Source organism: Tympanuchus pallidicinctus, unplaced genomic scaffold, assembly GCF_026119805.1.
Source record: "Tympanuchus pallidicinctus isolate F22 unplaced genomic scaffold, pur_lepc_1.0 scaffold3, whole genome shotgun sequence".
Taxonomy (NCBI): domain Eukaryota; kingdom Metazoa; phylum Chordata; class Aves; order Galliformes; family Phasianidae; genus Tympanuchus; species Tympanuchus pallidicinctus.
The window spans coordinates 42,185,205-42,212,287 of NW_026294747.1; the positions used below are offsets into that span (position 1 = coordinate 42,185,205).

Genomic DNA, 27,083 nt, shown 5'->3' on the forward strand with positions numbered 1-27,083 from the left:
CTTACAGTGAGCTCATATGTTACTTCTGTTTTCCAAAGATTTTATTTTCTGAATTCCTGACAAACATCCCCAGGACTTCAAAAAAATTGTTTACCTCTTTGGCTAGTTGAACAGTGTTGTATTTTTAGTGCTAGTATACTGCGCCTTCACAGAACATGCAGTCCTTGTCTCTACACCAGGCACTGCATTTTGGAACATTCCTCCAAAGAAAACATATTTTTTTAACATTTCTTTTGTCCCCTTTACCTATTGCTAACTTTATGCCCTCTCCCATGCTGTTAAATATTCTTGGAACATATTCTCTCTACTTGCACACTAATTAAGCAGCTTGTCTTCTAAATCATTTCCTCCAGATTAAAATCTTTTAACAAAAGGAAGGCAAATCTTTGTATTCAAAACATAAAACAGAATATCACATATATCAGTTCTATCCTTTCTTCTGCCACAGAGGAAGGCCTAACTATGTCCATAGCAAAAACATTTTTGGCTAGCTAGTTCAGGTGCTTGCATTTTTGATCAGTTAAATATAAGCCAGCCCTGATCCATCACATGGCACACATCTTAGTAAGGTGTTCTGCCTGTCTCAACACAAAAATTGGAACAGCAACGGGCAATCATGGGTCACGTTGAGTTTTTCATCAGCCAATATTCTCTAATCGTTTTCTTCAGGGCTACCCTCCATCAAACATGTTATAATCAATATATTCTTCCTCCTATTTTAATCACTAGGCTATAGAGCTTTGCAATTTTTTTATTTAACAAATGATGATGAGTGCATTTTTTCTATAACCTAATGGTTGTCCTCCTTTGCTTTGCTTCTTAGAGCAGGAAAGATTTCTTCCAAATGCCTGGGTTGAGTCTGGAAAAGAACTTGGGGGGATAAATGTTTCCACAACAGTCCAGCAAGTAAAGCTGGCTGTCTCCTTTTCTGATTTTACCTTACTGTAATCAGTTCTGTCAGTATCACTGATCTTGAGGACACCTAATGAATGGTCCTCTCAGGACACTGCCAACATGGCAAGCCTGATAAATCCCATATAGGCTGGTACTTGAAATCCCCACTCAGCTATTTTAGGTGTAAGTGGCAATGTTCTGGTACCAGTGGTAAGGAGAGGCCAGCTTTATGTAAGCTATGCTTCATGTAGGATGTACTGGGTTCCAGCTGGATCCAACTGCGCCACTGCAATCCAGGGCCAGACCCAGCAGCCAAGATGGTGGCATCTCTGGGAAATAAATATTTTTAAAAGGACAGAAATGCCGTAAAAGGACAGGAGAAGGAAAGAGAGGAGTGAATGAGGGAACAAGGTTGAGAAATGGGAGGTGCTCCATCACAGAGCAGGTACTTTTGTGGAGCAATTGCAGCCCATGGAAGATCAGCACTGGAGCAGAGGAAAAGAGTGAGACAGAAAAAGCATCAGAAATAAGACACTGTGCACTGGCCCTGCCCTCCTGCACTGCATGCTGACACAAAGGAAGGACTGTGATAATAATGTGTGGAGGAGATACATCTGAAATGAAGTGAGTTGGAATGGAGTGAAGTTGAGTGAGCCTGGGGAAGAGGGATGAAAGACATTTCAAATGTTTGTCTTTTTGTGTTTTCAAATACCCTTAGTAATGAAATATTTATGCTAATTTTCATTAAATTAATTTAAATTCCCCAAGTCAAGTACTTTTTGCATGCAACAGTACATGGGGATTTTCCTGTGTTTACTTTAACATACAAATTTTCTCTCTCTTGTTTTCCTATTTTCCCCACCAGGGGGAGGGAGCAAGCATCTGTGCGAGCAGCCAGGGCAAACTCATAATATCAAAGCCTAGAGGTAGAATCCCATGCAACGTATCCAAAATATACATATGACGTTTCAGACACTTCCATGAGTTAAGAATGGTGGTTTCAGCCATTCTACTAGACAAGCTTCTCCCTCATCTAATGAGCTCTCTTGGTGCCTCAGTGCTATTTCAATTCTTGTGCTTTACAAAGCACACTGCTATTGTATCAAAAGAAGATGCAAAATCCACCCCCCGTTTCTTAGGTATAGCAAGTACCATAGGAGAAATGGATATTAAAAGCTGTAAGCACTCACATTTGTTACTAAGCTTGGTAGAGACAGTCCTAAATACATACAGAACACAGGTCAGGATAAAGAAGGATTTATTTTTTACATAGCTGTTTTTTTCCCATAAAACAACACTTCTGCAGGGTGTTTGTCTAGACCCAGATGGAATACGCAGCAAGCTTTTCACAGGGTAGCAGCTTTCTCAAATGTTATTTTTGTAAACTGTTAGGCATGGTTCTTGCTGCAGTCATAATGTAAGTACTGATATTGTGTTATGAAAATACAGAAACTGCTATGGAAATTTTCTAGGCTCAGTATATCTTTTTTCTATCTTCTTTCTCTCACAAGAAAACACAGTTAGGGATTTCTGATATGCATCAACTAATTTCATCGAGGTGCTATTCATGCTACTGAGGAAACAACAATAATAAGCTCAAACTTCTGTTCTGGCTGATCTGCATACAGGCCCAGGAAAAAATACATGTGGAATAAGAAGGATCCATTCTGCATATACTATTCTCAGACACTGGAGCAGACAGAGGCCAACAGAGGCTCATGACACAAACTGAAAGAAATTCAAAGGATGCATTCAAAGGCCAGATTTGGAATATGCTGCTTCTTTCCTCCATACTTATGCTCCTTTTTGAATTACAGCTACATTCCCTGCTTCCAGAGAGTGCAGAATGAGTTAATAATGGTTGTTCTGCATCGGTTCCCTTTACCTGAAAGAATTTTAACTTGCTAGTTCTGGTAACCCTGATTTTGATAAGTGCTGAGTCAAATGCTTTCTTCTTTTTCATCCATGCAATTCTGCAATTCAGGGCAAAATTAAAATGCAGTTATGATAGAGCAAAGAAAAATGCCATATTGCAGCAAGGTTAAATTTATTAGTATATGCTCAGAATCTAGCTATGAAATGTACCGAGACAGAGAAAAACTCTTACTCTCAATGAGAGATCTAGTTATCTACAGCACGATGTGGCTGATTTCAAAGACTTAGCAAGAAACAGAAATTTTATATTAGCGTTAGAACTTTCTCCACTTTGTAGGGTGGAGATATTTTGTATTTCTTTTGTTAGCTCTGCTTGGGCTTTGATTTTTTGCTGTTATGTTTTCTGCTCTTCATACTACTGAATATTCAGAATATTGCCTCCATGTTACAACTTTCTCCCTGCCTCTACCAGCTTTTTCCAACATTTTGCAGGAGCTGCCATTGCTATGTGCTTAGAGTTCATATTCAAAGTTAAAAGGAAAGCAGGAAACGCTGTTGAAAGAAAAGAGCTGGCATAGAGAGAGGGATGCATCAAACACTTCGCTTCACGGCTCAAAACATTTCTTGTTGCCACAATGATATGTATGTGTATAAGCTCTGGAAATATATGCATATGTAAAATGCATTGGAGCATTGTGATGAACAAATGTGATAGTTTGATAATCCTCAAAGGTGAAGACAGAATATGCAAAGCAATGTGTTTCATGGGAAAGATCTGCTTGCATCTAAATAGCTTTACTTCCAGTGTTCTCCACTGAAATTAAAAGTTACATGACTAATACTAATTTCAGTAGGAGGCAGGCATGTGTAACCCTTACCCTCCAGAATAGTGGGTTGGACACGATGATCTCTAGAGCTTCCTTCCAGTACCTACAGTTCTGTAATTCTGTGATAAAGAAGTATCATTTATCTACCTCCATTCCTTATGAAGAAATTTGGAATTCAGGCTCTGTTTAGAAGTGCAAAAGGTGGACAGGTCTAAAAGGTTTTACAGAGATATCGAGGTTTGTACCTAACTCTTCAGGAAAATACTAAACCTTAAATTGGAAGCTAATTTGCAAGCGTTTGTTGACTTGCAGGATTAAAGAAAGACGTGCTCCACAGCCAGCTGAGGTAAGCTTTAGTTTCTGAACTGATGTTTGGCAGCAAAGGACTTGGGGTAAAAACAAACTTCCAAAAGGTTTGCTGCATTTGGGTTATCTTCCCTGAAGCAAATAAGCTGTAAGCATTTCTAACTGAATTAAATATCCAATTTGTAGAGATAAAATGCCAAAAAACAGATATTCCATGATTAGGATCCACAGATTTTGTCATGAATTTTTTATTTCAAACATATCATCTCAGCACTGTGTAGCAAGTATACTTTTCTGTAACTTAAATGCAGCAGAGTATTTGAATCAAATAGTAACAACGGTATATTAAAATTTGTACCACAAGGCAGTGGTTGAACTTAAATAGAATTCATAGACAAATTTATCTCTGGTGAAGAGTCATTGCATGTAATGAAGTCACAGCCTGCACCATTGCTCATTTAGTTCATCCACAGCGTTATCGCTTAGCTGTATCTTGTATTAAGCACTGTGGCGTGAGGACTACTAGAGCAGGTAATGACCAAAAATAAAAATAAAACTTCCTGTTCCATTTCCATAACCATAATTAAAGAACTGGCTGGAAGCAGAAAGGAAGATGTGGCCTGTACCTTCTCAAGGTATTTCAGAGACAGGTATTGTAAATTTACCACTGCTGCATTTCATTCTCTTCTTTAACACTGCAAGAGTCGGTGGTCTTTTTGCCAGAGCTAGGCATATTACAGTAAAGTGACCAGATGGCCCTGGGTCTAGTTTGCTTTACAGCCAAGAAAAGCAGTTAGAAGAACAACTGTTTTTAGGAAAAGCATTGAAGGAGTCCAAGCAGAAAGTAGCAGAAGGAAGAATACTTCTGTAAAGTACCCAAAGACTAACAGTCCTCTTAACAGCAGATAAGTTACTGATGAACTAGAGTCAATGCACTCAGAGTTTTCCAAACTAGAGCACTTATCTAGAAAAAGAAGCCCTGGATTTCAGAAGGACTTCATGTATTTTAACAGTTGTCAGGCTACTTATTAAAAGGACCAAAACACATTTCCACACTGCGTTCTATTGTTTTCTGCTCAGTGAAATTCCTTTTCAAGAGGAAGGACTGAGGCGTACATCTATCAAAAGTAGCTCACAATCAATTCCATTGTGGTGGAAGACAGACTGTTTGAATTTTCATAGGCTGAAAAAGCCATTGTGCTGAGGTCTCATTTTCCTGAAGACCGCACATCAGTCTTAAATTTTTATAGACAAAAGATTCAGGAGAGTAACTCCTCAGCACCGACTGTTCTTAAAGATAGTTATTTTTGGTCTAAATAAACTTTGATGAGGAAGATAAGCTAAAATAAATAGAAGCACAGCATTTGCTAAGTCTGGTGCATCTTGCTCACGATTCTAGCTGTTATAAATTGTTCTTCCAAGCTGCTCTATCTGCCATGCTCTTTGCATACAGCCTATGGAGATGCTGCAATTCTGGATTCTTACAGTACCTGCATCCCTTAATTTCACTTCTATCATCACCCAATATACAAAAACATTTTCAGATCTCAAATAGAGGAACTGAAAATGAAGTAAAGAACTCCCCAGTTTCATAAGGCACTACAGATGTATTGTTTCCAAACACTAGTGTATGTCTAGTTTTTTATTATTATTATGTTTTCAAGTCCACTTTTAGATAAATACACTTCTTGAGAATTATGAAGGACAACTCATTACCAGCAGATCTTTTTTGCTAGCATCTCACCATGTGAATTTAGTGATAACTGACTGCAAAATTTTTATCTGCATCTAGGTTTTAGTTTAAATCATTCCTAAATTTCAGAATACTTGGGGTTGAAATGTACATTCAAGTGCTCACATAGTTGAAATAAAGCATACATAAGTATGCACATATATAAACCAATGCCATTTTAATGTACAAGTACCCCTTTCACATTGTTCATGAAACTGTAAATCTCAGCCTAACACTTCAGGAGTTACAGGCAGAAGAATAGGTAATGAGCTGAGATTTACATGCATTTGCTGTTTCTACTGCTCTTGTAAATCAGCACTGTGCAACAAATCTTTTCATCTGTACAAGCTCTCACCAGACAGATTAATTTTTTCCTGAGCAAGTTATTCTGCTGCATCTGGAGCAAAACAGTAGCAGGTTCAAAGAACCAAGTTCCCAAGCAATGAGAGAGGCATAAAATTGCAAAATTCAAATGAAAACCGCTTCAAGTCAGTTCACACTGTGTAATGTTTCTCTCCAAGGTTAAATCACCTTTGGTCCTTCGGTAACAAGGTGATCTTGTGAATGACAATAGAATTTGCATCATCTCTTTCTCAAAGTCATTCTGCAGCTAACTTAGCAACTTCATAAGAAATATTATTATAATTCTTGCAGTGAAAGGGAGCTCAACTGTAAGTCTACCACACACCTCCTACATTGCTGTACTAGATGCATACCTTGCAGTAGTAGTTTTCAGAGTCTTCACTCCTACATCTGTAATGTCTGCCTAGGATGGCTGCAAGGCCAGTCAGCTTAAGGCAAGACTCATGTACAACTCACCCACCTGAAAGAGCAAGGTCAACATCAACATCCAGCAAGGTCAACACATTATAGGACTCTGTAACAGGGGCTGCTGATGTGAAGTGGTGAAGAAAGTAAAGTAGCCTTAGCACTCATTACTTACTGTGACCTTATTGGTTGCAGAATTATGATGAGGGAAGTCTATTCTGAGGAAATCGTGCATTGTGCCTCCTTTCTACTTCCTGTCCATCACATATCCCATAGAAAATAATTGCAAGGAAGAACCTAACAGCAGTTCCAGGTTTGGAGAAGCAGGAAGATGAGTAGAGCAGAGACAGATGGATAGATCAAAATACACCTGAAATTATGGGGGAAAATTTCCTCTGTGAACGTCTGTTTGATTCTACCTCCCCATTCTTCTAACAATATTTTAATGTCAGCTCCATTTAATTTCTGTCATCCTTAACTACTTCTTCCAACTTCTCAGCCTCACTTCTCTTTTAATTTCCAGTTGGCTTCTTCCCTACAAAACTTTCTATCTCACACCAACTTGTCATTTGCTACAAATAACATTACCTCTGCCTATGTATTTTCCTGTCCATTTAAAAATAATGTTTATAAATGACTTTTTCTTCACAATCTTAATACAGAAGTCCTGTTCCTGCCTGGCTTCTATGGTCTCAACGTGGTAATAACGTATAATAGAATGTAATTAGATCCACTGGCTTTATTGCAACAATAAGAATTTCTTATTAAATTACAAAAGCAAAGGACTCCTTTCTGGTAGCAGAATTTTTATATTCATCAGACATTTCGTTTTGGTGGAAATGACCCAGGAAACTGTTAGACTAAATTCTGAACACTGGAATTTCAGCTCATAAGTCTTGAGTCATCTTGGAATAATACTATGTACATGTACCACCGATTTGAATTTCATACTCTCCTGACAGTTCTGTCCAGAGACAGAATACCAGCAGATGGCAGATTGATCATTGCTCTAGCTCATTCCTCTGTGAAAGCTCGAGTGTGATAAAAGTAAAATAGAATTAAAATATTAAAAACACAGCTTTTTAATCGTACAGAAAGTAACAGTAAATAACTCTATATTAAAAACAAAACAAAAACAAAACCCTAAGATAGGATATTTATAGTCTCAGTGAAGTTTTAGCAGCTACTGTAGTAACACACTGACATTGGCTAGTAAGGAAATGAAATAGAACTTAAAAGAGATTTTGTTGATTTCTGGTATTATCTGATTAGATGTCATGAAGTAGAGATGAAACTTTTCCATCAGTTTGACATAACTTTATATGCTCAGAAATGAAGGTGTCAGATTTTATTAACAAAGTCAGAGTGCAAACTTTTCAACATCATATATTCACAACTGTGTATAGGTTCTTGCTAGGTAACATCACTAATTTTCCTATACATTTATCTATTAACTATATGTCAAATTTTGAATGCAATAAAAACAATTGCAAATCCTGAATGATTTCCTATTTTGCCTAAGCTGTGATCTGAATTTCAATTTCAGGCTTTGAGAACATTATCATCTAAAAGCTTAACATATCTGCTAAGAAAATAAGAACGAATGCTGGTACGGGTCTGCAAGATACAGAGTACAGAGTGATGGATGCCTTGCAGGGAGCAGATGGGGTTTCTAAGTTAAGGCATTAGCCCGGTAGAGAAGCGGAAATCTCTTACAGCTTCATTGTACCAGTTACTCTCCTTTACAAAGTTTCTTTCCCTTGAGTTGTTGCACTCATTTTTAGATAAGGAATTCATAAAGATAAATCCTGTCACCAGTACAATAACAAAAGAGAATAAAGCAGCCAAAAATCACTAAAAAGAATTTTTTCTCTAAGAGAAAGAATAGCTAGGATAGATCTAATCTATCCAGAAAGGCAAACAACAGTGTTTAGGAAGGTAAAGCTTTAGAATTTGCTTAAAGAAAGCTTCTCAGTGGCTCAGTGGGATTTCTACTTCTGCCCCACTTCCACCCCAACTTCCAACAACAACTGTTTTTCCCTGTATCTTTTTCCAGGTTTAGATAAAGCCCATTGCTGGTTTGTTTTTTGGGGGAAGGGGGGAAATGCATGTAATTTCCGTAACACTTACAGGTCTTTCATATCCGGAGCACATCATTTCTCAAGAGATCAACAGGCTAACAAGTTCTTTAAGCTTAACACTGGAAAGACAGGCATCAGATGTACTTGTTCTGATAATTCTCATTCAGTGAATTATGGTTTGTTTAAAGACACACTGTATTTCTACACAAAGTACTGTACTTTCTAGATGCACGAGCTTCAGTGGAGAAGTCTTGCCACCAACCATGTTTCTGACTGCTTACTTACATTCCTGTATGGTCATCCATGCCCTACCTGCTGTACTGCCTGGCTTGTCCTCAGCACCGCTGCAGTAAGCTAGAGCAGTGAAAGGAGTCAAGACTAGGAAATGCTCCCAGCAGTTTCACTTTACATGCTAGAAAATCCTGAAGTCCTCTCAGGAGCATGATGTGCCCACACTCAATGTCTGCATCTGTACCGCACTGCAAACTGAGGGAAGATCTGTCTGGTTATGGTCATCTGATCTACTTCCAGTTAAGAACTAAAGACTTGTTACAAAGTCTGAATAAAGACTATCTGAATCCAGCCTATATTTAACTAAGGATAATGACAGTGCATTCTGTAGCTGTGTACTCTGGAGCGCTGCCCTTTCTATCTTTAGATGCTTTCAACCTCTGTGCGTATAGAACAATCTAAAAGAATGGAGTTTGTTCTGCTGTTTATTATAGAAACAGCCTCTGGTCATTCATAAGATCCCCCCCACATGCAAGGTAACAGCACTATTTTTATGGTTTTATGCCACCTTTCAACGTATATTTAATTTCTATATTGTCAATGCTAGCTGAAAATGATTACAAAAAATATCAATTTTTCAATTAAATGTTGAGTTTTTACTTGATTTTCTCAGATAAGCTTGGAACACAGTTCAGCACCGAGCCCAGATATTGAATGATTCATGAATATGTAGTGCATTTAATGACCCTGTACATACATTTCTTTAACCATCACATTTGTGTCTAAGTGAGAACAGATTTGAAGATAGTTTCTGCCCAGGTTATTGAAGATAGAATCATAGAATACCCCAAGTTGGACGGGACACAAAAAAGATCATCATTTCTAACTCCTATATCAGAGTAATCAGTAGCTGAATAGGGAGAGTCTGCGCAGGGGATACTTTGGTTTATGTCTGTGACCTGGTTGATGCTTATTTACTTTTATGAAGCAGTATTATTACAATAGGAGAGACAGCATAAATTAGCCAATGTGCAATGTTCAGGATTCCTCTCTGAAGTCCAATACAGTGCATCCCTTTCCTAAAAAGATATGTGAAAGTTCCTGTTTTCCCAAAGCACTGTTTTGCAGTGAAGTACTTCCAACCCTCCTTAATCACAGAGAAGTAAATAGTTATTTTTCTGGTTATCTACACACTGAAATAGTGGCAACATTACCTTTATAATCAAAACATGCAGTGGCATGTGTCCAGCTCCTGTGCTCAAATATTCTCTCAACACTCTGGCTGTAGTGCCTATTTGATAAGACCTTATGAAGTTCCTTCCTCAAATGTAGCTGGACTGTCCCAAATTGCCCATGATCTTCTAGAGAGGCAAGAACCCATTAGAATGGGCAAATAATATGGGTAAGTAGTGAATGCAGCCTTAGAGATTCAGCTACAAGGCCTGCAGGTGCAGACCGTAGTACTGTTTTTAATTTCTCTTAATTGTTTTAGAAATTGGGTTATTAGAACTGAATGGGGGGCTCACAGTGCAATTGCACCATAGATTTGTGCAGGTACAGAAGGATCTTTTCCATCTGGTTCTCAGCCCCTTTGCTGACACTCTTACACTTCTTAACCCCCACTAGGTTTTGCAGTTATCTTCAAAGAAGCAACCACAATAGTAAAAGAAGTAATCCCAAATCCCTCTAGGAGTAGTGAAATACAATTGTCATCTCTGACTAAATATATTAGAATTTCTTTCCTCAAACTAAAGAACTCAGCATTATTTTGTATTGCTAACATTAGATTTCATTTATCATCATGATTTTGCACCTTTCATTTTAGCTATTCTGAAATATCTAGAGATGCAATTTGCAGACTCTGTCATGTGTAGATTCTGTCATCTGCATATTCATCTTCTTGTCTGAGTCACTCCAGACCGTTCCTGTCAAAACTGTAAGATTCCAACAGGACTCCAGCTGATTCACACCGATGCCCTACTCCTAATCTCCATTTCTCCTTCAGACAGTTACTGATGTGTGAGATCTTCTCTCTTTCCTTACCACAGCTTGATTTTCTTATACCCTTTGATGAGAAAACTTCTCAAAAGCTTTTAGAAATGCAGTATATAATATCAATTGATACTGATACATACTCAGTGAGCCTCCAAAGGATTTGAGGCACACCACTCAATATTTTCTTAGCTCTTCTAGTGTCTTCTTAGCCTACATTTGTACCTTTCAGTCTCATTATAAGTATTCTGTAAATTTTTGTGTCTTCTCTAGTTGTAGTGGGTTGCTTTATGCCCACAAATATGTTGAATTTGAGTTCCTCATGGAGACAAAATAAGAAGACTTACACATTGAATAACAAAAACTACATGTAGAGCTCAGTTTTGCTCACTGCTCATAATTAAATCAAGAACTGTTGCTTCACTTCTGGATTGTCTGATTAGTTTCAAACATACATGGTTTCCGATTATGCAAACAAAACATATTAATAATTTATATAGATATTATCATTATAATGATCATTATAATTTGCAGTAGCTAATAATAAAGTATATATTATGCATATATATATATATATATATATGTATACATATATATATATGTATACATACATACATATATATATATAAACATATCTTGGGGATATATACATTGCTTTGGAGGCTCTCAAAATACCAAGGAGGAAAAGGAATAGTTTGGATGGTTATAAAAACAAGCAACTACATTAAATCAAGGAAAGAAAGGAGTACTTTGAATACCAAAAGAACTCCCATTATGTGCTGAAGAGCAATATTCTGTATTAATTATTAGTATCAGCATTCATCTATGAATCTCAAAATACTTCAAATAGGACGTATTATTTTTATTTGTAAACTATCATGCTGACAGTTTAATGGTTTTGTCCAAGTCACCTAGAAAGCCAGTAGTACAGTTGAGAATTAATCAAAGACTTTCTGACTCACACTATAACTACTGTACTTTTGGGGAAGCAGAAGCAGTCTGGAAGGTTCCAAGATTCCTTTCAGATAAAGTAGGTACAGTAACAAGAAGCTAGCCTGAAAAGAAAGTAGTGATCTTGACTACCTTTGTTTTTGCAGAACCAGCCAGTCACCTTTCAATAACCTTATTTTTAGTTCATAAAAATGTAGGCCATTTTCAAGTGCTCAGTCAGGCATGTAAATGCTTACTCACCCGTAATCAACCAGCCACCTTTTTCCACATTTAGTCTGAGAGACACTCCTTATGGCTAGTCTGGGACACTTCACAGTAAGTTAATTAAAAAGGAAATTGCTCATACTCCAGTTTAATACTCAATTATTTCCTTTAAAATACAGCTACAAGTAATTTGCTCTCATCTGTGGGAATGTTTTAGAAATAGATGCCTATTACGCTAACCAGTTTGGACAGCTTTTCATCTTCTCCATCCCTGGAAAGACTTACCTCCAGTTACGCTGCTTCCAAAGGAACCACAGGTCACTTCTAGAAGTTATGCTTCAAAAAGACAATCTCTGAAGTGAACCATCGGCAAATTAGCAAATTATCATTTGCCAGGCCTGCAGCAGTGCTTGCAAAAGAATTGCTCTTGGTGATATAGACCCAAAAAATAGATGGTAGCAGTTAGAAGAAGGGAAATTATATGACCTATTCAAATCTGGAAAATCCATGCAGAAGTCTATGTGCATAAGGTACATAGAGTGGGTAAACACAATGAAAACAATTCTACGCACAGGTATTGTACCAGTTCTTTTACCAGCAAATCTACTCCAGGGCTTCAGTCTCTCGCAGCGAAAGTGTATCAGTCAGGTATTTCTCTTTCCAAGTTTGTATTTACTCCAGTAACCCTGATTTCCAAGTCCTTTAAGTTTACTATATAATACAGTCAGGACCTACTCAGCATCCCTCTTTCATCTAATATTATACTAACTTCTATGTTCAGTGATCAGATATACTTGTCAAAAATAACCTGTGATGTTTGGAAGGCTGTTTTAAACTAGTCCTTGTAAAGAAACTATTTTAGTAGATATATTCTCCAGAGATAGCCTATAGTCACTGAAAAGATGATTTCCTCAGAAAGGAAATACAGAGCCTACTCCTGCATCACCATCTACAGAAGTCAGTTTCTTTCAACTGACTACAAAGGCTTTTAAGGAGATTATCTTCTCAGCTCGCAATGTAAATCCTTCAAGGTGCCCAATATGTAAAAAGGACTGCAGGTAACAGCAACAGAATTAAAAGCAAGTTACACAATGGAAGAAAAAAACTGATAGAGCTTACTCTGAAAACCTTTTCCACCCTTGCGATACTCTTCCCAAAGATTGTTCCAAGTTGGTCTCCAATTCCAGCCAGCAAGAAGCCAAACAGAGGAATGCCAAAGATGGCATACAAGATGCAGAATACCTTGCCTCCAACTGTGCTTGGGGCAATGTTTCCATACCCTGTAGAGAAAAATAGTTGTTGGAAACTTCAAACTTACATGGGGCTTTTTAGAAAAACTAATGGGCTGTTACTGCAGAGATGCCTTTGTTCCACATGTGATTTCTATTTACAGATTTTCCATGGAATGATGTCACTTCCCAGGCAAGCTATCCATAGAGATTTAGTTCTTCATTTGTATACTCAGTTACCCATTTCTTCTATAAATTCAGGTCCTATTTGAAGTTGTTTTGTGATTAACTAATCTAGCTTGACTTATCATGGCACAAAGATCATGCAGTGTTGGCGTGGTGCCTGCACACTGCTGCTCCTCTCAGGCTTTGTCAATTATTTCCTGACAGGAGTGCGATTCACCCGACAAGACTCATTTTCAGTGGTTAGCTCATAATTTCCTCTCCCCTCACCACTCTGACGAGTGGAAAGAAAACACACTTGTACTGCCTCTTAAAGCCACAGGAAAGAATTTTTCAGATTTTGCAACACATAGGAAGGTAGCAGAATGTATTTAGGAACAGGAATATGAGGAATATATACTACAGTCCTACTTAATTTACACCAGAGATGGTTTGATCTGAAGGTGATCCAGAGACAACATGATTGTGATAACTAGCATTCTGTAACACGAACACTGGACAAATCCATCTCACATGATGGAGAAAGGACTATGCTGACTCACAACACTATCTATGCTCCAAACCACAGTCCTTTTCATAGCTGCATCCGAGATCCCAGATTTCTCCTAAAAGTCTGAGAAAATTCAGGCTTCACTCACTAGTGGACTGAGAATGACCAAGTAATCGACTGATTATCTGCATAACAGGGATACTAGCAGGGCTCTGGTGAGTAAAATAAAACCGTTTTCTTGCCCAGATACAATACGTAGACTTCATGCAGCCTTTAAAAATCTCATTCATGGAGAACTTAAAGCAGATACGGGCAAACATCCAAGTTCTTTTCAGTAAGTTATTTTAATAGCAGATGCCAAAGAATATGCTTACATAAACTGACTAAAAAGTGGCATTTATTTCAATGAGTAATTTAAAAGCTTGCCACTTGGGTCTACTGAGTAAACAAATATTTAGGGAGGGTTTTATAAACATTTGATTCAGAAATGTTTTCTTTATCTCCACCGCCTGGTTTTATTTTTAATGCTGCCATTAAAAATACATGGCAATGTAGCTTAGCATATAGAGGACCACACAAAGGAGTATGCTTTATGTAATCACTCTTTCATCCTCATCCTGACAAAGTAAAGGCACAAGACTACACTGATCTAAAGGCACCAGGACTCTACTGTTTGGGCAACACAGCAAGTCTTGCAAATGCACCAGGTTATTTTGTTGTATTAGCCATGCAAAGAACTTGAAGAAATCAGACTCTCGTGATTTAAGTGAGAAGAATACTTAAAAGCAACGCAAATAAAAAGCCAAAAAATTTTCCAATGATTTCCAAACTCTTGACTCCTAATCAAGACAGCACTGAAATCAAACTTAAAATTATAAAGCCAATGTATGATTATCTGGAGATTAACTTTGCCACTAGTGATATCAGTTATCTTATTTTCCTTCAGAACAGAATAATAAAAATCCAACTTCTTCATCTTTGAGTAACGTGTTCACAGAAGACAGGACAGAAACCCTAGCAAACCTAGCATAAGCATTCACAGATGAAGACACTAAATACATTGGACACAATATACAGGAGACACAAATGACAAGGGCCTGAATAACAAATTTACTAAAATCAGTGGTTCAAGAAAAGCTTATTAGAACACTCTTCAAATAACAGAAAAAAAAGTAAAAATATTTCAAGGCCACGAATTCCAGAATGGTTTGGTTTTGGTTTTTTTTTCTGGGTGTTTTTTTTTTTTTTTTTTTTTTGCATAATCTACAGTTTGTGACATTCCTTCCAGTAACATACTACTGGTATGAAAATAAGGAAGGTTTTTAAGATATAATGTGTTAATTATGTGGATACATTTCCAGTTACAAGTAGTAGTGCAAAAAAAGAAAAATTTGTACCAAATTTAAGAGTATATATCAAAACTGATGAAAGAGAGTTACTCATGGGTGAATTAACTTTTAATATTAAAATTCAAATTGCCAACAACATATAACAGTTATTCCATCTAGTACTGATACTTGATCTTTCATGATAATTGAGTTCACCTGCCCTAACATTAAGAACAGCATAATAAACCCTCAGCTACATCAGTGATGCTTGTTTTCAGTTCAGCATTGTTTTTCCACCCTAATTATGGAAACAGCTTCTGATTATTTACCCAGAGGCCCAATGCCCTTGAGACACAATGAGGCACACCTCCTGAGAACTAAAATACAGATTAGCCACTTCTTTGTGATCTACCTTCCACAAATTTACTTGTAATCCAGCTCTCAACTTGACTCTGTATTTTAAAAGATAAACATAAACATACCTATTGTTGTGATGACTGTTCCAGCAAAGAAAAAGGCACTTCCAAGGTCCCAATGACTGCTGTTGTTAGAGGAATTTCCTATGGGACTGACTCCTGCATTATCTGCATCAATAGCATGCTGCAAAGAAAAAGACAACAAATCAGCCTTGTGTGTGCCTTACAGTATCCAATGCAAATAAGTACAGGCTCCAAAAATAATTTATTAGGGCCATGAGAACAGCTTAGATTTACTTTTTAATACCTGCTCCAAGTATATTAGTATCCTCTGTACACAAGATCTGAATATATGACTAAACCAAACAGATATTGAAATGGAATAAAGACACAATACATAGATAAATGACAAAAGATACAAAGCACTGGAGAAGAAGTCCAACACCAAAAGAGATCCATAAATAACATTCCTGCAGCAGTAACTGTCAGAGGAAGAAATTCCCCAGTGTGAACAGCTGAGGTTGGAAGCAGCAAGAAAGGTGGTAAATACAAATAATGTTCATGAGGTCAACTGAAGCTAGTCAGCCAAAGATTTTATTTCCCAAGCAATTAATAATTGATAAGGTTTTTTATATTTTATGCTAACTAAAGTAAAAATTATATATAAATATGCCATCAAAAAGGAACAAATAACTGCGGAAGCATCATGAAACAACTTTGCAATCAGGCATTGGGGGACAAAGAATGAGGATGGAGAATGGGGACAGAGGGAATGGAGAATGTCTGCAAGCATCACATGGTTGACAAAAAGGGGTCAGAGAAGCCACTTCTAGCAGCAAAGTAGTGTGAGTAGTGCAGCTTCAAAGTCAGCTTAAGCTAACGTGAGTCTACTCAGAACTGCACCTGCTGAAAGTTACATGTTTTTGCTTGGCTTAGTATCAGCTAACCTGCTCCCGCACTGCAAGTTCAGAAACATTACTGCCAAAAACACTAGTGCCAACATGGGGAAAAGATTTGGAGGAGAAGAGGCAGACAAATATAGAGGTGGGGTGTATCTAAGGAGATCAGTATAGGACAATTCTTTTCAATACTGTTTCTGCATGTCAGGCAAAGCTGACCATAAAGTTACAGGATGAGCAAACTCCAGACTTGGAGACTTGGACTAGTTACATGAAGCCAGCAGGGCACCTCAGTGCCTGTCTGTATGTGAGGAAATAAGAATTTAGGGTAAGAAAGTGTTTAGGACCAAACCCTTTGAAAGGGCTTCTGTACCATTGTTGGCATACTGCAGGTGCTGTGAAATCAGAGATCATTTGTTTACCTACAAGAGCATAAATCAGCATAACAGACAGGTTGCCTGTTTAAATAGGCCATGACATGCTGTCAGCTACCCTGGCACCTTACTTCTGTCGAGGAATGCTGGTTGCCTTCCCCATGAGTGTGTGAATGTCATAGAGCTAATTGCAACACTTAAAACACATTTGAGTTTGCACAGTTTAGCATGTCTGTTAGGGCCAAACACTGAATGCTGAAGTGAAGGAGCATCTCCCATTGCCTTAGGTAGCTTACAGCGTCTCAGGCTCCCTTCACAACCACAACAAATCATTTTCTTTTTCTTTAAAGCTTGTCTGACATCATTCATTTATAAATACCCAGCTACTTCATTGCATCTGATAAATACCCAGCACTTTGTACACAGTGATGAATATATTAGGAGAACAGGAAGTGGGCAGGAAAAGCAGAGAAGCCTTGCAGCTACCAGCAATTAATATGCAATTTTTGGTCATGTAATGATTAAAGGATCCCTTTACCACCACCATCACCAGGAGTTCACCTAAACAGATGTATCCTGCTAAACTAAGACTTGCACAAAACTCAAACAGGGACAATCTCGATGGCAAGACTCTCTCACTTCACACAGATCATGAAATTTTTAGCATTTCCCATCTGTAAATATTCAGATCTAAGTCCAGAGAGGTCCCTAGTCCCTGTAAATGTCTCAGCTGAGTTCTCGAAGCAACATATCTACAGAACAGCTGCAAAGTTCTGCACCGTTCCTAGCTCAGTCTGTTTCCTACACTGAAACTGAAATATAGAATCATAGAAGGAAATTGTCATTTACATACAATAGAACATCACTCACATAGAATCACAGAATCATGAGGTTGAAAACAACCTATAAGATCACCTAGTCCAATCATCTTCTCATTACCACTGCTACCACAAGCACTAAACGACATCTTGCAGCTCCTCATCCAGATGCCTCTTGAACACTGCCAGGGATGGCAACTCCACCATCTCCCTGGGCAGCCATTCCAGTGCCTGACCACTCTCTGAGAGAAAAAGTTTTTCCTCATGTCCAACCTAAACCTCCTCTGGTACAATTTGCAACCACTTCCCCAGGTCCTGTTCGGTGCCTGGGAGAAGAGGCCAAATCCCTCTTCACACAACCTCCCTTCAGGAAGTTGTAGAATGCAATGAGGTCTTCTCTGAGCCTCCTCTTCTCCAGACTAAACAATCCCAGCTCTCTCAGCCACTCCTCATAGGACTTGTGCTTCAGGATATCTTCACAGGATGTTCCCTGTCTTGTTTATCTTCAGGGGAAAAGTAGTTCAGAACTCTAATCAAGAGTGCCTATCAGAAATATGAACTCTTCCTAGCATAATTAGCCAGTAACATCTGACTTACGCGTTTCAAACTCCACTTCCTTTTCAGCTTACAGTCTAACTCATTAGAGTTGCTGTAGTCATTAGTGGACATGGATAATATGATTAAGTTCCTAAGTGGGTGATTTTTTATTTTTTATTTTACTAAAACCATTCCCACTCCTAAACAAAACCCTGAAGGAAAAGAGAAAAAAAAAAAACAAAAACAACAGGCCACCAATAATCTACGTAAATAACTTGTTAGAGCAGCAAGCCACACCCTTATGTCACGGTGCAGGGCTTATTACAGAAGTGGGGCTCATTATGAAAGTGTTTGCCCACGTATGGTGCACAGACTACACAGAAAGAATATCAATACCTTTATTATACCCACAGGAATTACTACACCAAAACACACTGAAGGTCTTCTTGCCTGCCTCTCCTGGTTGTAAATAATTTAATCTCTTCATAAAACCACCAAGTGTGCATTATTACAAAGGCAACGTTATTTTTTTTTTATACCCTCTACAAATAAGCTTATGCCATGAGTGTGGGAACTGCTAAATCGTGGCCTGAATCTCTTATTGATCACCTGAGGCAAGCAATGAATCAGCCCTGGGAGCACAGGTGAAGGCAATTCACCTGTGCTGCTGGAAGGGGTGGAGCTTGGCTCCGCCTCTCCCAGACCCTGGGGGGAAGGATCTCTTTCTGGAGATCCCTCCATTAGGATTTTTCCAGCAAGCCTAGGACAACGATAAGTCCTTTATCTATTCCTTTTGGTGTAATAACCTGCTTAGCCAAACTCTTGTGTATTTCTTAATTATAACACCTATATATTCATTGATTGTATAGCTATGCCATGAGAGAAAAAAGCATTTCTCATAACCGTGTAAATATATGTAATTACTAATGTTTTTTTTTTCCAGTTTTATATCCAATCACTTCAGTCCAGTTGCCTTCTGTGATATTTTCAAGTGGGTACAGCACAGTTAAATTCAGTTAAGTAACTGAAGTTTCATTCTCTTTCATTGTGTTCTTCATTTCCTTTCTCTCACACTCTGAAAATTCATCTTCGAAAGTGCTGGAATAAAGTATCTGATTTTGTCATTATCTCACTCTGCCATTCACCACTGACTCAAGTAGTAGATCACATAAGGCAGTAAACAATGAATTTTTTTCACCGCAACAGAAATCTTCAGAAGCAGTAATGAGGTTTAAAAATGTACAGAGTAAGAACTTCAGGTGGAGCAAGATAAACTGCACTGGGAAACACTTTTTGTCTTCAGAAGAAAACATCTCTGTCATTGTGTTAGTATTAGATCAGGACTAAACATGAGATAAATATGTATTTTAAATAACTTTAATCTAGATTTGTGTCTTAGTAGATATTTACACTGCTTGCATCACTATATTTCTTCTGAAGTCTGAGTAAACTTCCCTGTCTGAACTTAGCAAATCAGTTGGGCAATTCACATTTGCACAACCAATGACAGAATTTGCAATGGACTATAGAAGATAAATTTTAAACCACACCTCATCCATATTGAATTTTTCACATCTTCCTTGTACAGTATCATACATCCTCTTTGCAGATTTTCCAAAGGAGACTACTTTGTAAGATTTATTTTTTTTTCCTATCATTAGTTTAACAAAGACACTTTCCCTTAAAAGATTCTTCTAGAGCCACCCCCACAATGGAAGGAAACACACCAGTTCTAAGGTCTCTCTTTTTTCATATTCTATCTGGAGGCTATCAGGTAATCAAATGACATTAATAAAAAATAGTTCCCTCAGTCAGGTGATAACTGCACACAGCACAACAGCCAGGACCCGTGAAAGCTGTCACATCAGTCTGAAATCACAGCTGTAAGGGCAGATGCCACATTTGGTGCAATGCAGTCATCCATTCTGTCAGCTAGGGAGATGTCACTTTTGAGATCATCGACATGAAAGCACAATGTTAACCCTGATACCATCTTTGAGCAGTGGTTCATTGTTCTGTGCAAGTCAGTTACAATCAGTTTTCTGTACCAGCACACCCAGCTACACCTCTAGAACCAGGTTCACCCCCAGACTTACAGAAAAATCCAAAGGAAGTTGTTCTTTATTGACATATCTGTCTCAATATTTCACATTACTTAGCTTTAAGACATTCACATGCTAAGCTACTAAACCCATTTAATTTATCTTTGCAGATGATTTCCAGTTAACCATGATAATGCCTGAGGATGTACTGAAATCTCAAAAGACAATAAGATTTGTTTGAAACATTTGCCTTCTGAACACATAGCAAGCCTGTTTATTATTTCAATAATGCCACTTTTGGCTTGAAAGAAAGAAAAAAGATTGTGCAAAGTAAAGAATTAAAATTGATACATATTTTAGGCTATAGAAGGGGGAGCTATTTGAAAATATTTCTACTAGTCTGTTTCCAGGAGTCCACCCTTCTGTTGAGGTGCTTAGCTTGTTTGTATCTGTTTGTATCTGCACCCTACTCTCTGCAATAAGCAAAGCATATTGCACATCTTTAAATAGTGACATTTCCCACCCCTCCCCCTTCACACACACAAAAAAGCAGAAAACACCAACTTTAATCCTCTAATCATTACATCATACTAAGGAGGTGAGGAAAATGCTAATCTCTGCAAAACTGCCATGAGAAATGCATGTAAGCCAATATCTTTGACCAGAAGAATTCACACTGCAAACTAAGCATATTCACCTGTCTTTTGCAGACAGATGAAGGGTGTGATCCAAGCCAGCCCTGATCCAAAAGCTGTATAGTCACATCAGCACTATGCTGCTTCCTTAGCTAAAGTACCAGGCTGCACAAACACAGGTACACAGCTTCTGACTCAGAACTGACCTGTCTTCTGTGAACATACAGTACAAGCAGGGAGTGCCCACATCTATCTGCAAAGAAACAGAAAAATGTTGTTTGGCTTAGGAGAAGCAGAAGAGCATTGCTATCTGCACACATGGGCAAGGGAAAGGAATCGATTAAGCAGTGGGGAGAGGGAAGGAGGGAGAAAAGTTGGCTGTAGAACAACTACAAAGATACGGAATGAATTTAGGCTGGAAACTAGCAGAACATTTTTGTTGTCACAGCAATGAGATACTGGAACAGTTTTCTAATAGAAATACTATGTCTGTGATACCTTGTAAAATGAAGTTTGATTTACTTCTAATTATATAGCACAACTGGGTGGACAGACACAATAGAACAGGGTACAATTCTGTGTTCTTCAAAACAAAGACTGAAATCACAATGGGGCTCCAGTATGACACCCCACACCTAAATATATTGTGCTCTTGGAGAGCTCAGACAAATTCAGGTCTGAAATATGAGGTTGAACTTTGATGTTGGACACTGTTGGGATATACTCTTTCAGTATCTCACATCTCGTATCTAATCTCCATTTTCTTCAGGCTCAGTGATAGGTTTCTACATGGAATCCTAAAAGATACTGTACTGAAGTGTGATAAGTGAGATCCATATTTTCCTAAGTCTAGAATGTTAAACAATGAAATGTAACTCTACCTTTGATAGACCTGTATTGCATGTTATTTCATCCTAGATATTTAGTACTTATTTACTTCAAAATTTATTCAAAACTTTTCATATTAAACTGAACTAAAAAAAATCTGTAGTTCTTAAATGAGTATTACTTTTTATTTTTAATTGTATACTTTCATAATCATTCATTTACCTAATATTCTCAACAGCAAACCCATAAGTTACTGTGCCTGTCACTTCAAAATTCTTGACAGAATATGTATTTCATAATTCCCACCTACCATATTCTGTTGCCTCTCTTTTTTGCTGTGTTTAATGTTGGAGAAATAAATTAGACTTCATATCATTTGAAAACTTAGAGATATTTTGAAAATTTGTCACCTCTCACAAAAAATGTGTACCAAATATTAAGTTTCAATTTTCTTTGCACACATTTTTAATTATTCTAGCGAAGACAATTTCTATTTACATCATCTGTAAAGCTGATCAGAAAATTGCCATACTGTTCACACTGATGTCTGAGAAATACTGTTATCTTCATATGCCCTACCTGAATCAGGGTCTCCAGCTCTAGCTGGGTTACACAAACATGCTCCCGAAGAAAGTCTGCCTTCTCCAGCGCGATGGTATTCTTCTGCCTGCTCTCAAAGGGCTGCTCCAGGGCACGGAACACGAGTCCTCCAGCCACCAGGTATACCACAACCACAACAAAGATGGCCACCACAGTTTTCCACTTCATGACTGTCTGCAGGCCCTGAGAAGGTGCTTCCATGGTAGCGACAACCATTGCTCGGGAGGAAACAGAGAGCCGTGGAGATGTGTAATGCCCGTTTGCTTTGGGCTCGGGTTCACAAGCTGGCACTGGTGAGGGAACAGCCACTGAAACACAAAGTAAAAGCCTTTACTCAAAATCAGCACATGAATCCGATCTTCACACACAATTTTCCTAAATACCATTTTCAAGTTGCATCAACCACATTATTCACATGTGTATAATTCTTTGTACCTGAAAGGGTCCATATGTTTTTTGCACATTCATACCTAGGTCACTACTAGAGTTTTTTTACCCGTTATCTCTAGAAGAGGACAGAGGAGCTGTATAAGCAAAAACTTTAGAGAGATTCAGGAAATCATTTATCCAATAAGAACGTGAAAATTTTTACTAGTTAGGATATGCATTACACGAGGTGATGTTTGCTGAGGGACCTTTGCAGGAATTTATGTAATTAAATCATTGTAAAAATAGTATCGATTGTGCTAGGAGACAGAACTGCTAACAGTCAGTGATCACTACTGGCCTGGTATTGAGACAAACAGACAATGCTTTGCAAATCAAAATGTTGTTGGGTGCACACCAGCAAAAGCAATCCTGTATTATTTACAAGTATCCACAAAACATTAGTTCTAAACATTTTCTTAAAGCCTGGCAGCTTCATAAATTTTAGAACAAGTCATTCTTAAGCCAAAGCACAGTCCGGCTACCTGAATGTCAGTCACTCACATATGCCAAGTATGAACAGGGACCTTCAATTTGTCAGGTTTATTTTAAACTTAAGAACTTAACTAGACAGATCCAAACTAATATGGCCTCTCAGTGCAACACAGAGCACGGTGCAGAGTGAAACAAGCACAAGGTGGATGGCAGACCTACCATCTTGGGACTGAGATCACATAGCTGGATGACCCTAGCACTACATCAGAGCTAATGAGCCCTGAATTTCAGCTAGTCTTATTAGCCTAATCACTATGCCAAGCTACCAAGGCATCCAAATCAAAGCTGGCTTGCCCCCAACTAGTTCAGGGATCTCAGCACCACACTTCCTTCCTCTCTATTGTTAGTGGTAGCAGTGGCAGAACAAGACCAGGTTCCTCAGCATCTACTGGAAGCAAATGAAAGATTTAAATCTGCTGGGTTCATTTTAAACACCCTTACTGTAATCTTACCACAGTGCAGCTGTCACTGAGCAGAGTGGCAGTGTATGCAAATTCTATAGTATTTGAACTGTTTGAGGTGGCCTATGACTCCTTTCCAGAAGAAAACATTTTATGGTACTTGATGATTTAAAGAACTCAGTTTTTTATTAAAATCAGATTTTCCTAGAACTGATACATCTTTTTAGCATCACGCTGAAGATAGAAATTCCAGATGACTTGATAACAAGAAACTTCATAAGCCTACAATTGCTTTACACTTACAATTAATATTTCTCTTCATGTTTATCTTCAGGTAAATCCTTAGAAAGGATCCAGGATAAGAAAAAATGCCTCTGAGTTGGACTCCACTTCTGGTATCTCATTTTTGCAATACCTGTTGCACAATTGCTTAGTTTGGCCATCAAAAGATCGGTAATGGTTCCCAACATGTATCAGTAGGATGTAGTGACATGAGACATCTTATATCTGAATCACAACAGCTCATTACTGAACTGAGACAAATCTGAGTATTCCCAGAAATGGTTTAGCTGATGTACATCCATGCATCGTAAGTTCTGTGAATTCCATGGTTCATGTGGTAAGAGGAAAGAACTCACACAGCTATGACCTTGACTGGCACAGTCTGGTTTAGGCTGAAAGATGTTTCAGTGTAGGCAGATTCCTAATTTTGATACCTCATAAATAATTTATCTTTACTTATCTGAACAAGAGGTCAAGAGATGGCAGAGTTAGAACTTCTTTTTTTGAATTTTCTTTTCCTCTTTGCTAGTACAAATGTTGTTTCTTACTCATGTCATAATTCTGGCAAAATATTAATAACAGTTTTGCAGAAATATCACAGCTTGTTTGATTCTCTCTTTAAAGGAAAATATATTGTACTTGTTTAAGAACAAGATGGGAACAAGAACAGGGAACAAAAAGGGATCTTTTGAATATTGTTTAATTTTAACAGCTCAAAGGTTGCCTTGCTTATCTCTAAAATAAAAGTTAATTTGTTTATAATAACTGTGTTAAAGGCTTTTGTTTTCTGTTAGTAATAGTTACTCTAAAGGTATGTAAAAATGTTGATCTTAATGTGTTTTGTCATAAATGAACACACAGGAAGACTCTACTAGAGCAGCTAGTTAAGCAACTGATGGGGAACAGGGATGGTTTTCTTACAATGCTGACACAGAATGCACAACCGCAGTTAGCACCCCCCAGATGTTTCAGGATAGATTTAAAGCAGCAGTTAGACACTTTATCCAAAAAAACAGAGTAGATATTCATCCCAGCAGTTGTCATCACTCTATGAGAAAACTTAGGATCAAGGAAAGTGAGAAGTCCTGAGCATCCCAAAAAGCTATAGACAGGAAAACAGCACTCAAATGTTCAGATTGACAGAGAAAGAATCATAAAATCATGTACTGCTAGGAATAAAGCATCGTGATGAAAGGATCAGAAATGTTTAACAGAGTTCCTCTTATAGCTATATCTGTAATTGACTTGTTTCACTGCATGGAAATAAAGGAATTCATTTCATATTTGTTGCAAGTTTCTCTAAATTCTGTGACTCAATTATAGTACAAACCAAAAGTATAAGAGAAAAAGATTCATTTGCAATAAGTGTAGAACAGTATCTGTTTTATTAATCCATGTTTTTAAAAACAAGTTGCTGTTCAGACTGGATTTGCCCAGAACAGAGTCCTTTGTTAAATCATATCAAGGGAGACTTAGTCTGCCTCATTAGAAACAATGATAAACCTCCAGTCATGTGCATGCACTAAATTGGTAGACAAGTAGCCTCAAATGAAAGGAAACCTTTCCTTTTTCAAAGGAAAACACCAGTATTATGACACAATCCTTAAGCAGTGAGAGAAAGCCTTGGATAAATTTCAAAATAAAACAAGGGAAGATTCTGGCGGTACAGATCAAATTAAAAGTTAGCATCTGAAGCATCTTTGTTAGCATCTACTTAGCATCTAGCATCAAGTTAGCATCCTTGTTCACCTCTAAGAACACCACTGCCTGCACTTGAAACATTTTCTGCACAAAGCAGCCAGGTTCTCCATTGGTAAAGTGAGCTGCTGAAATACCTATGATTTCTGCTAATACCCAAGATAATAAAGGAATCAAAGGAGCTCTTACCCACTGACCATCAGGAGACTGGGGCAAAGCAAAACGCGTAGTGTAAAACGTTGTTACTGAAGCAGCACAACATGAGACTGCCTTGAGTTAAAAATTGTTTTTGATATTGCATAAACACTTTGATTTAATCATTTGTTTGTGGCTTCAAATTAAACCTTCAAGAATTTGATCATCTAAATTAGAAGATTTTCTTCTCACTGCAAAAGCACAAACATGCTACCACCAGGACACATGATGTCTAGAAAAGATTCAGCTGTCTGATGTCTCTTATTTCCACAAAGACATTAAAATATAAAAAAATATTATTCCCTAAGGTATATTCTGCAGAGGTAAAATCCTTTTCCAGACCATTATAAAATGACTCAATGATCAAGAAAGGTTTTTCTATTTCCTGTCAATTCTCAAAATGTATCAGGGGACAGTGCTAATCTCCTGTTGTCTTTAAACCACATGCAAGTGCCATGCAAACCTTAGCTTTCTCAGCACAGTTGAGGAGAAGGATTAGTAAGCAACAGTCAGAAGCTGGATGGCAGAAAAAGACTCACGTTGTACTTCTTCATAACTACCATATGAATTCTAAAACTTTCCTCATGATTTCTGAATGCCTGAATTTGGTAATTCTACATTGATGAATCACCGCCATATCTAACATAAACAACATTAAAAAATTATTCACACTGCAGCAAGGGAGACTGAGATTGGACACTGTGATGAAGGGCTCTAAAGGTTTTAAAGCCCTGGAATATATTGTATAGAGAGATTGATGTTTCTCAGAACAAGTTAGAGAAACATCTGTCAGGAATATGTAGGTGTAGCTGGCCCTGCTATGCAGCAGCAGGGTGGGCCAAATAATTTGCTACAAGTTGTGAAAATAGTTCTATTTTAAAGGGAATATTTCCAGATGGAGAGATTCAAAGTACAACTGCCTCAAATGGGTGGCATCAAACAAGTACCAAACTGCTGAGAGGAGGTCCAGATGGCTTTTAATTATGAAAACATAAGTGTGGCTTTGATACGCTGACCCACATATAGATAACTACCCTATCCAGTATACTAAGAACATATTAGATACTGAAAAAATGTGGTTTTAGAGGAGTTTCTCAACAGCTGTAAAAGAAACATTATCTTTTTTAAAGTATGGACACTTTTCTGTGGTGTTCCCGTTACAAAATCTACCTGTGAAAATAATGTAGGTCAATTTTAATTGAATGTCTTATATAGTTCTTTTATTTTCTTCCGTGATCCAGTGTTGCAGGGACACACAGGAATGCGTGTATACTGTCATAAAAGTATAATAGAGCATTTTTGACACATCTGATGCAAACATTGACTTCATAGGATTCAGCACAGAA

General features: G+C 37.8%; 1 protein-coding gene across 1 annotated transcript in view; it reads right to left on the reverse strand.

The window, feature by feature from the left end:
• The window catches only part of KCNK10 (potassium two pore domain channel subfamily K member 10), a 56,796-nt gene that overhangs the window by 11,496 nt on the left and 18,217 nt on the right, over nucleotides 1-27,083 (reverse strand). Inside the window, exons 2-4 of the mRNA XM_052695575.1 lie at nucleotides 22,220-22,548; nucleotides 15,574-15,691; nucleotides 12,981-13,141 (exon numbers count right to left, since the gene is read on the reverse strand). Coding sequence (XP_052551535.1) covers nucleotides 12,981-13,141; nucleotides 15,574-15,691; nucleotides 22,220-22,548 — 608 coding nt within the window. The remainder of the gene's footprint in view (nucleotides 1-12,980; nucleotides 13,142-15,573; nucleotides 15,692-22,219; nucleotides 22,549-27,083) is intronic.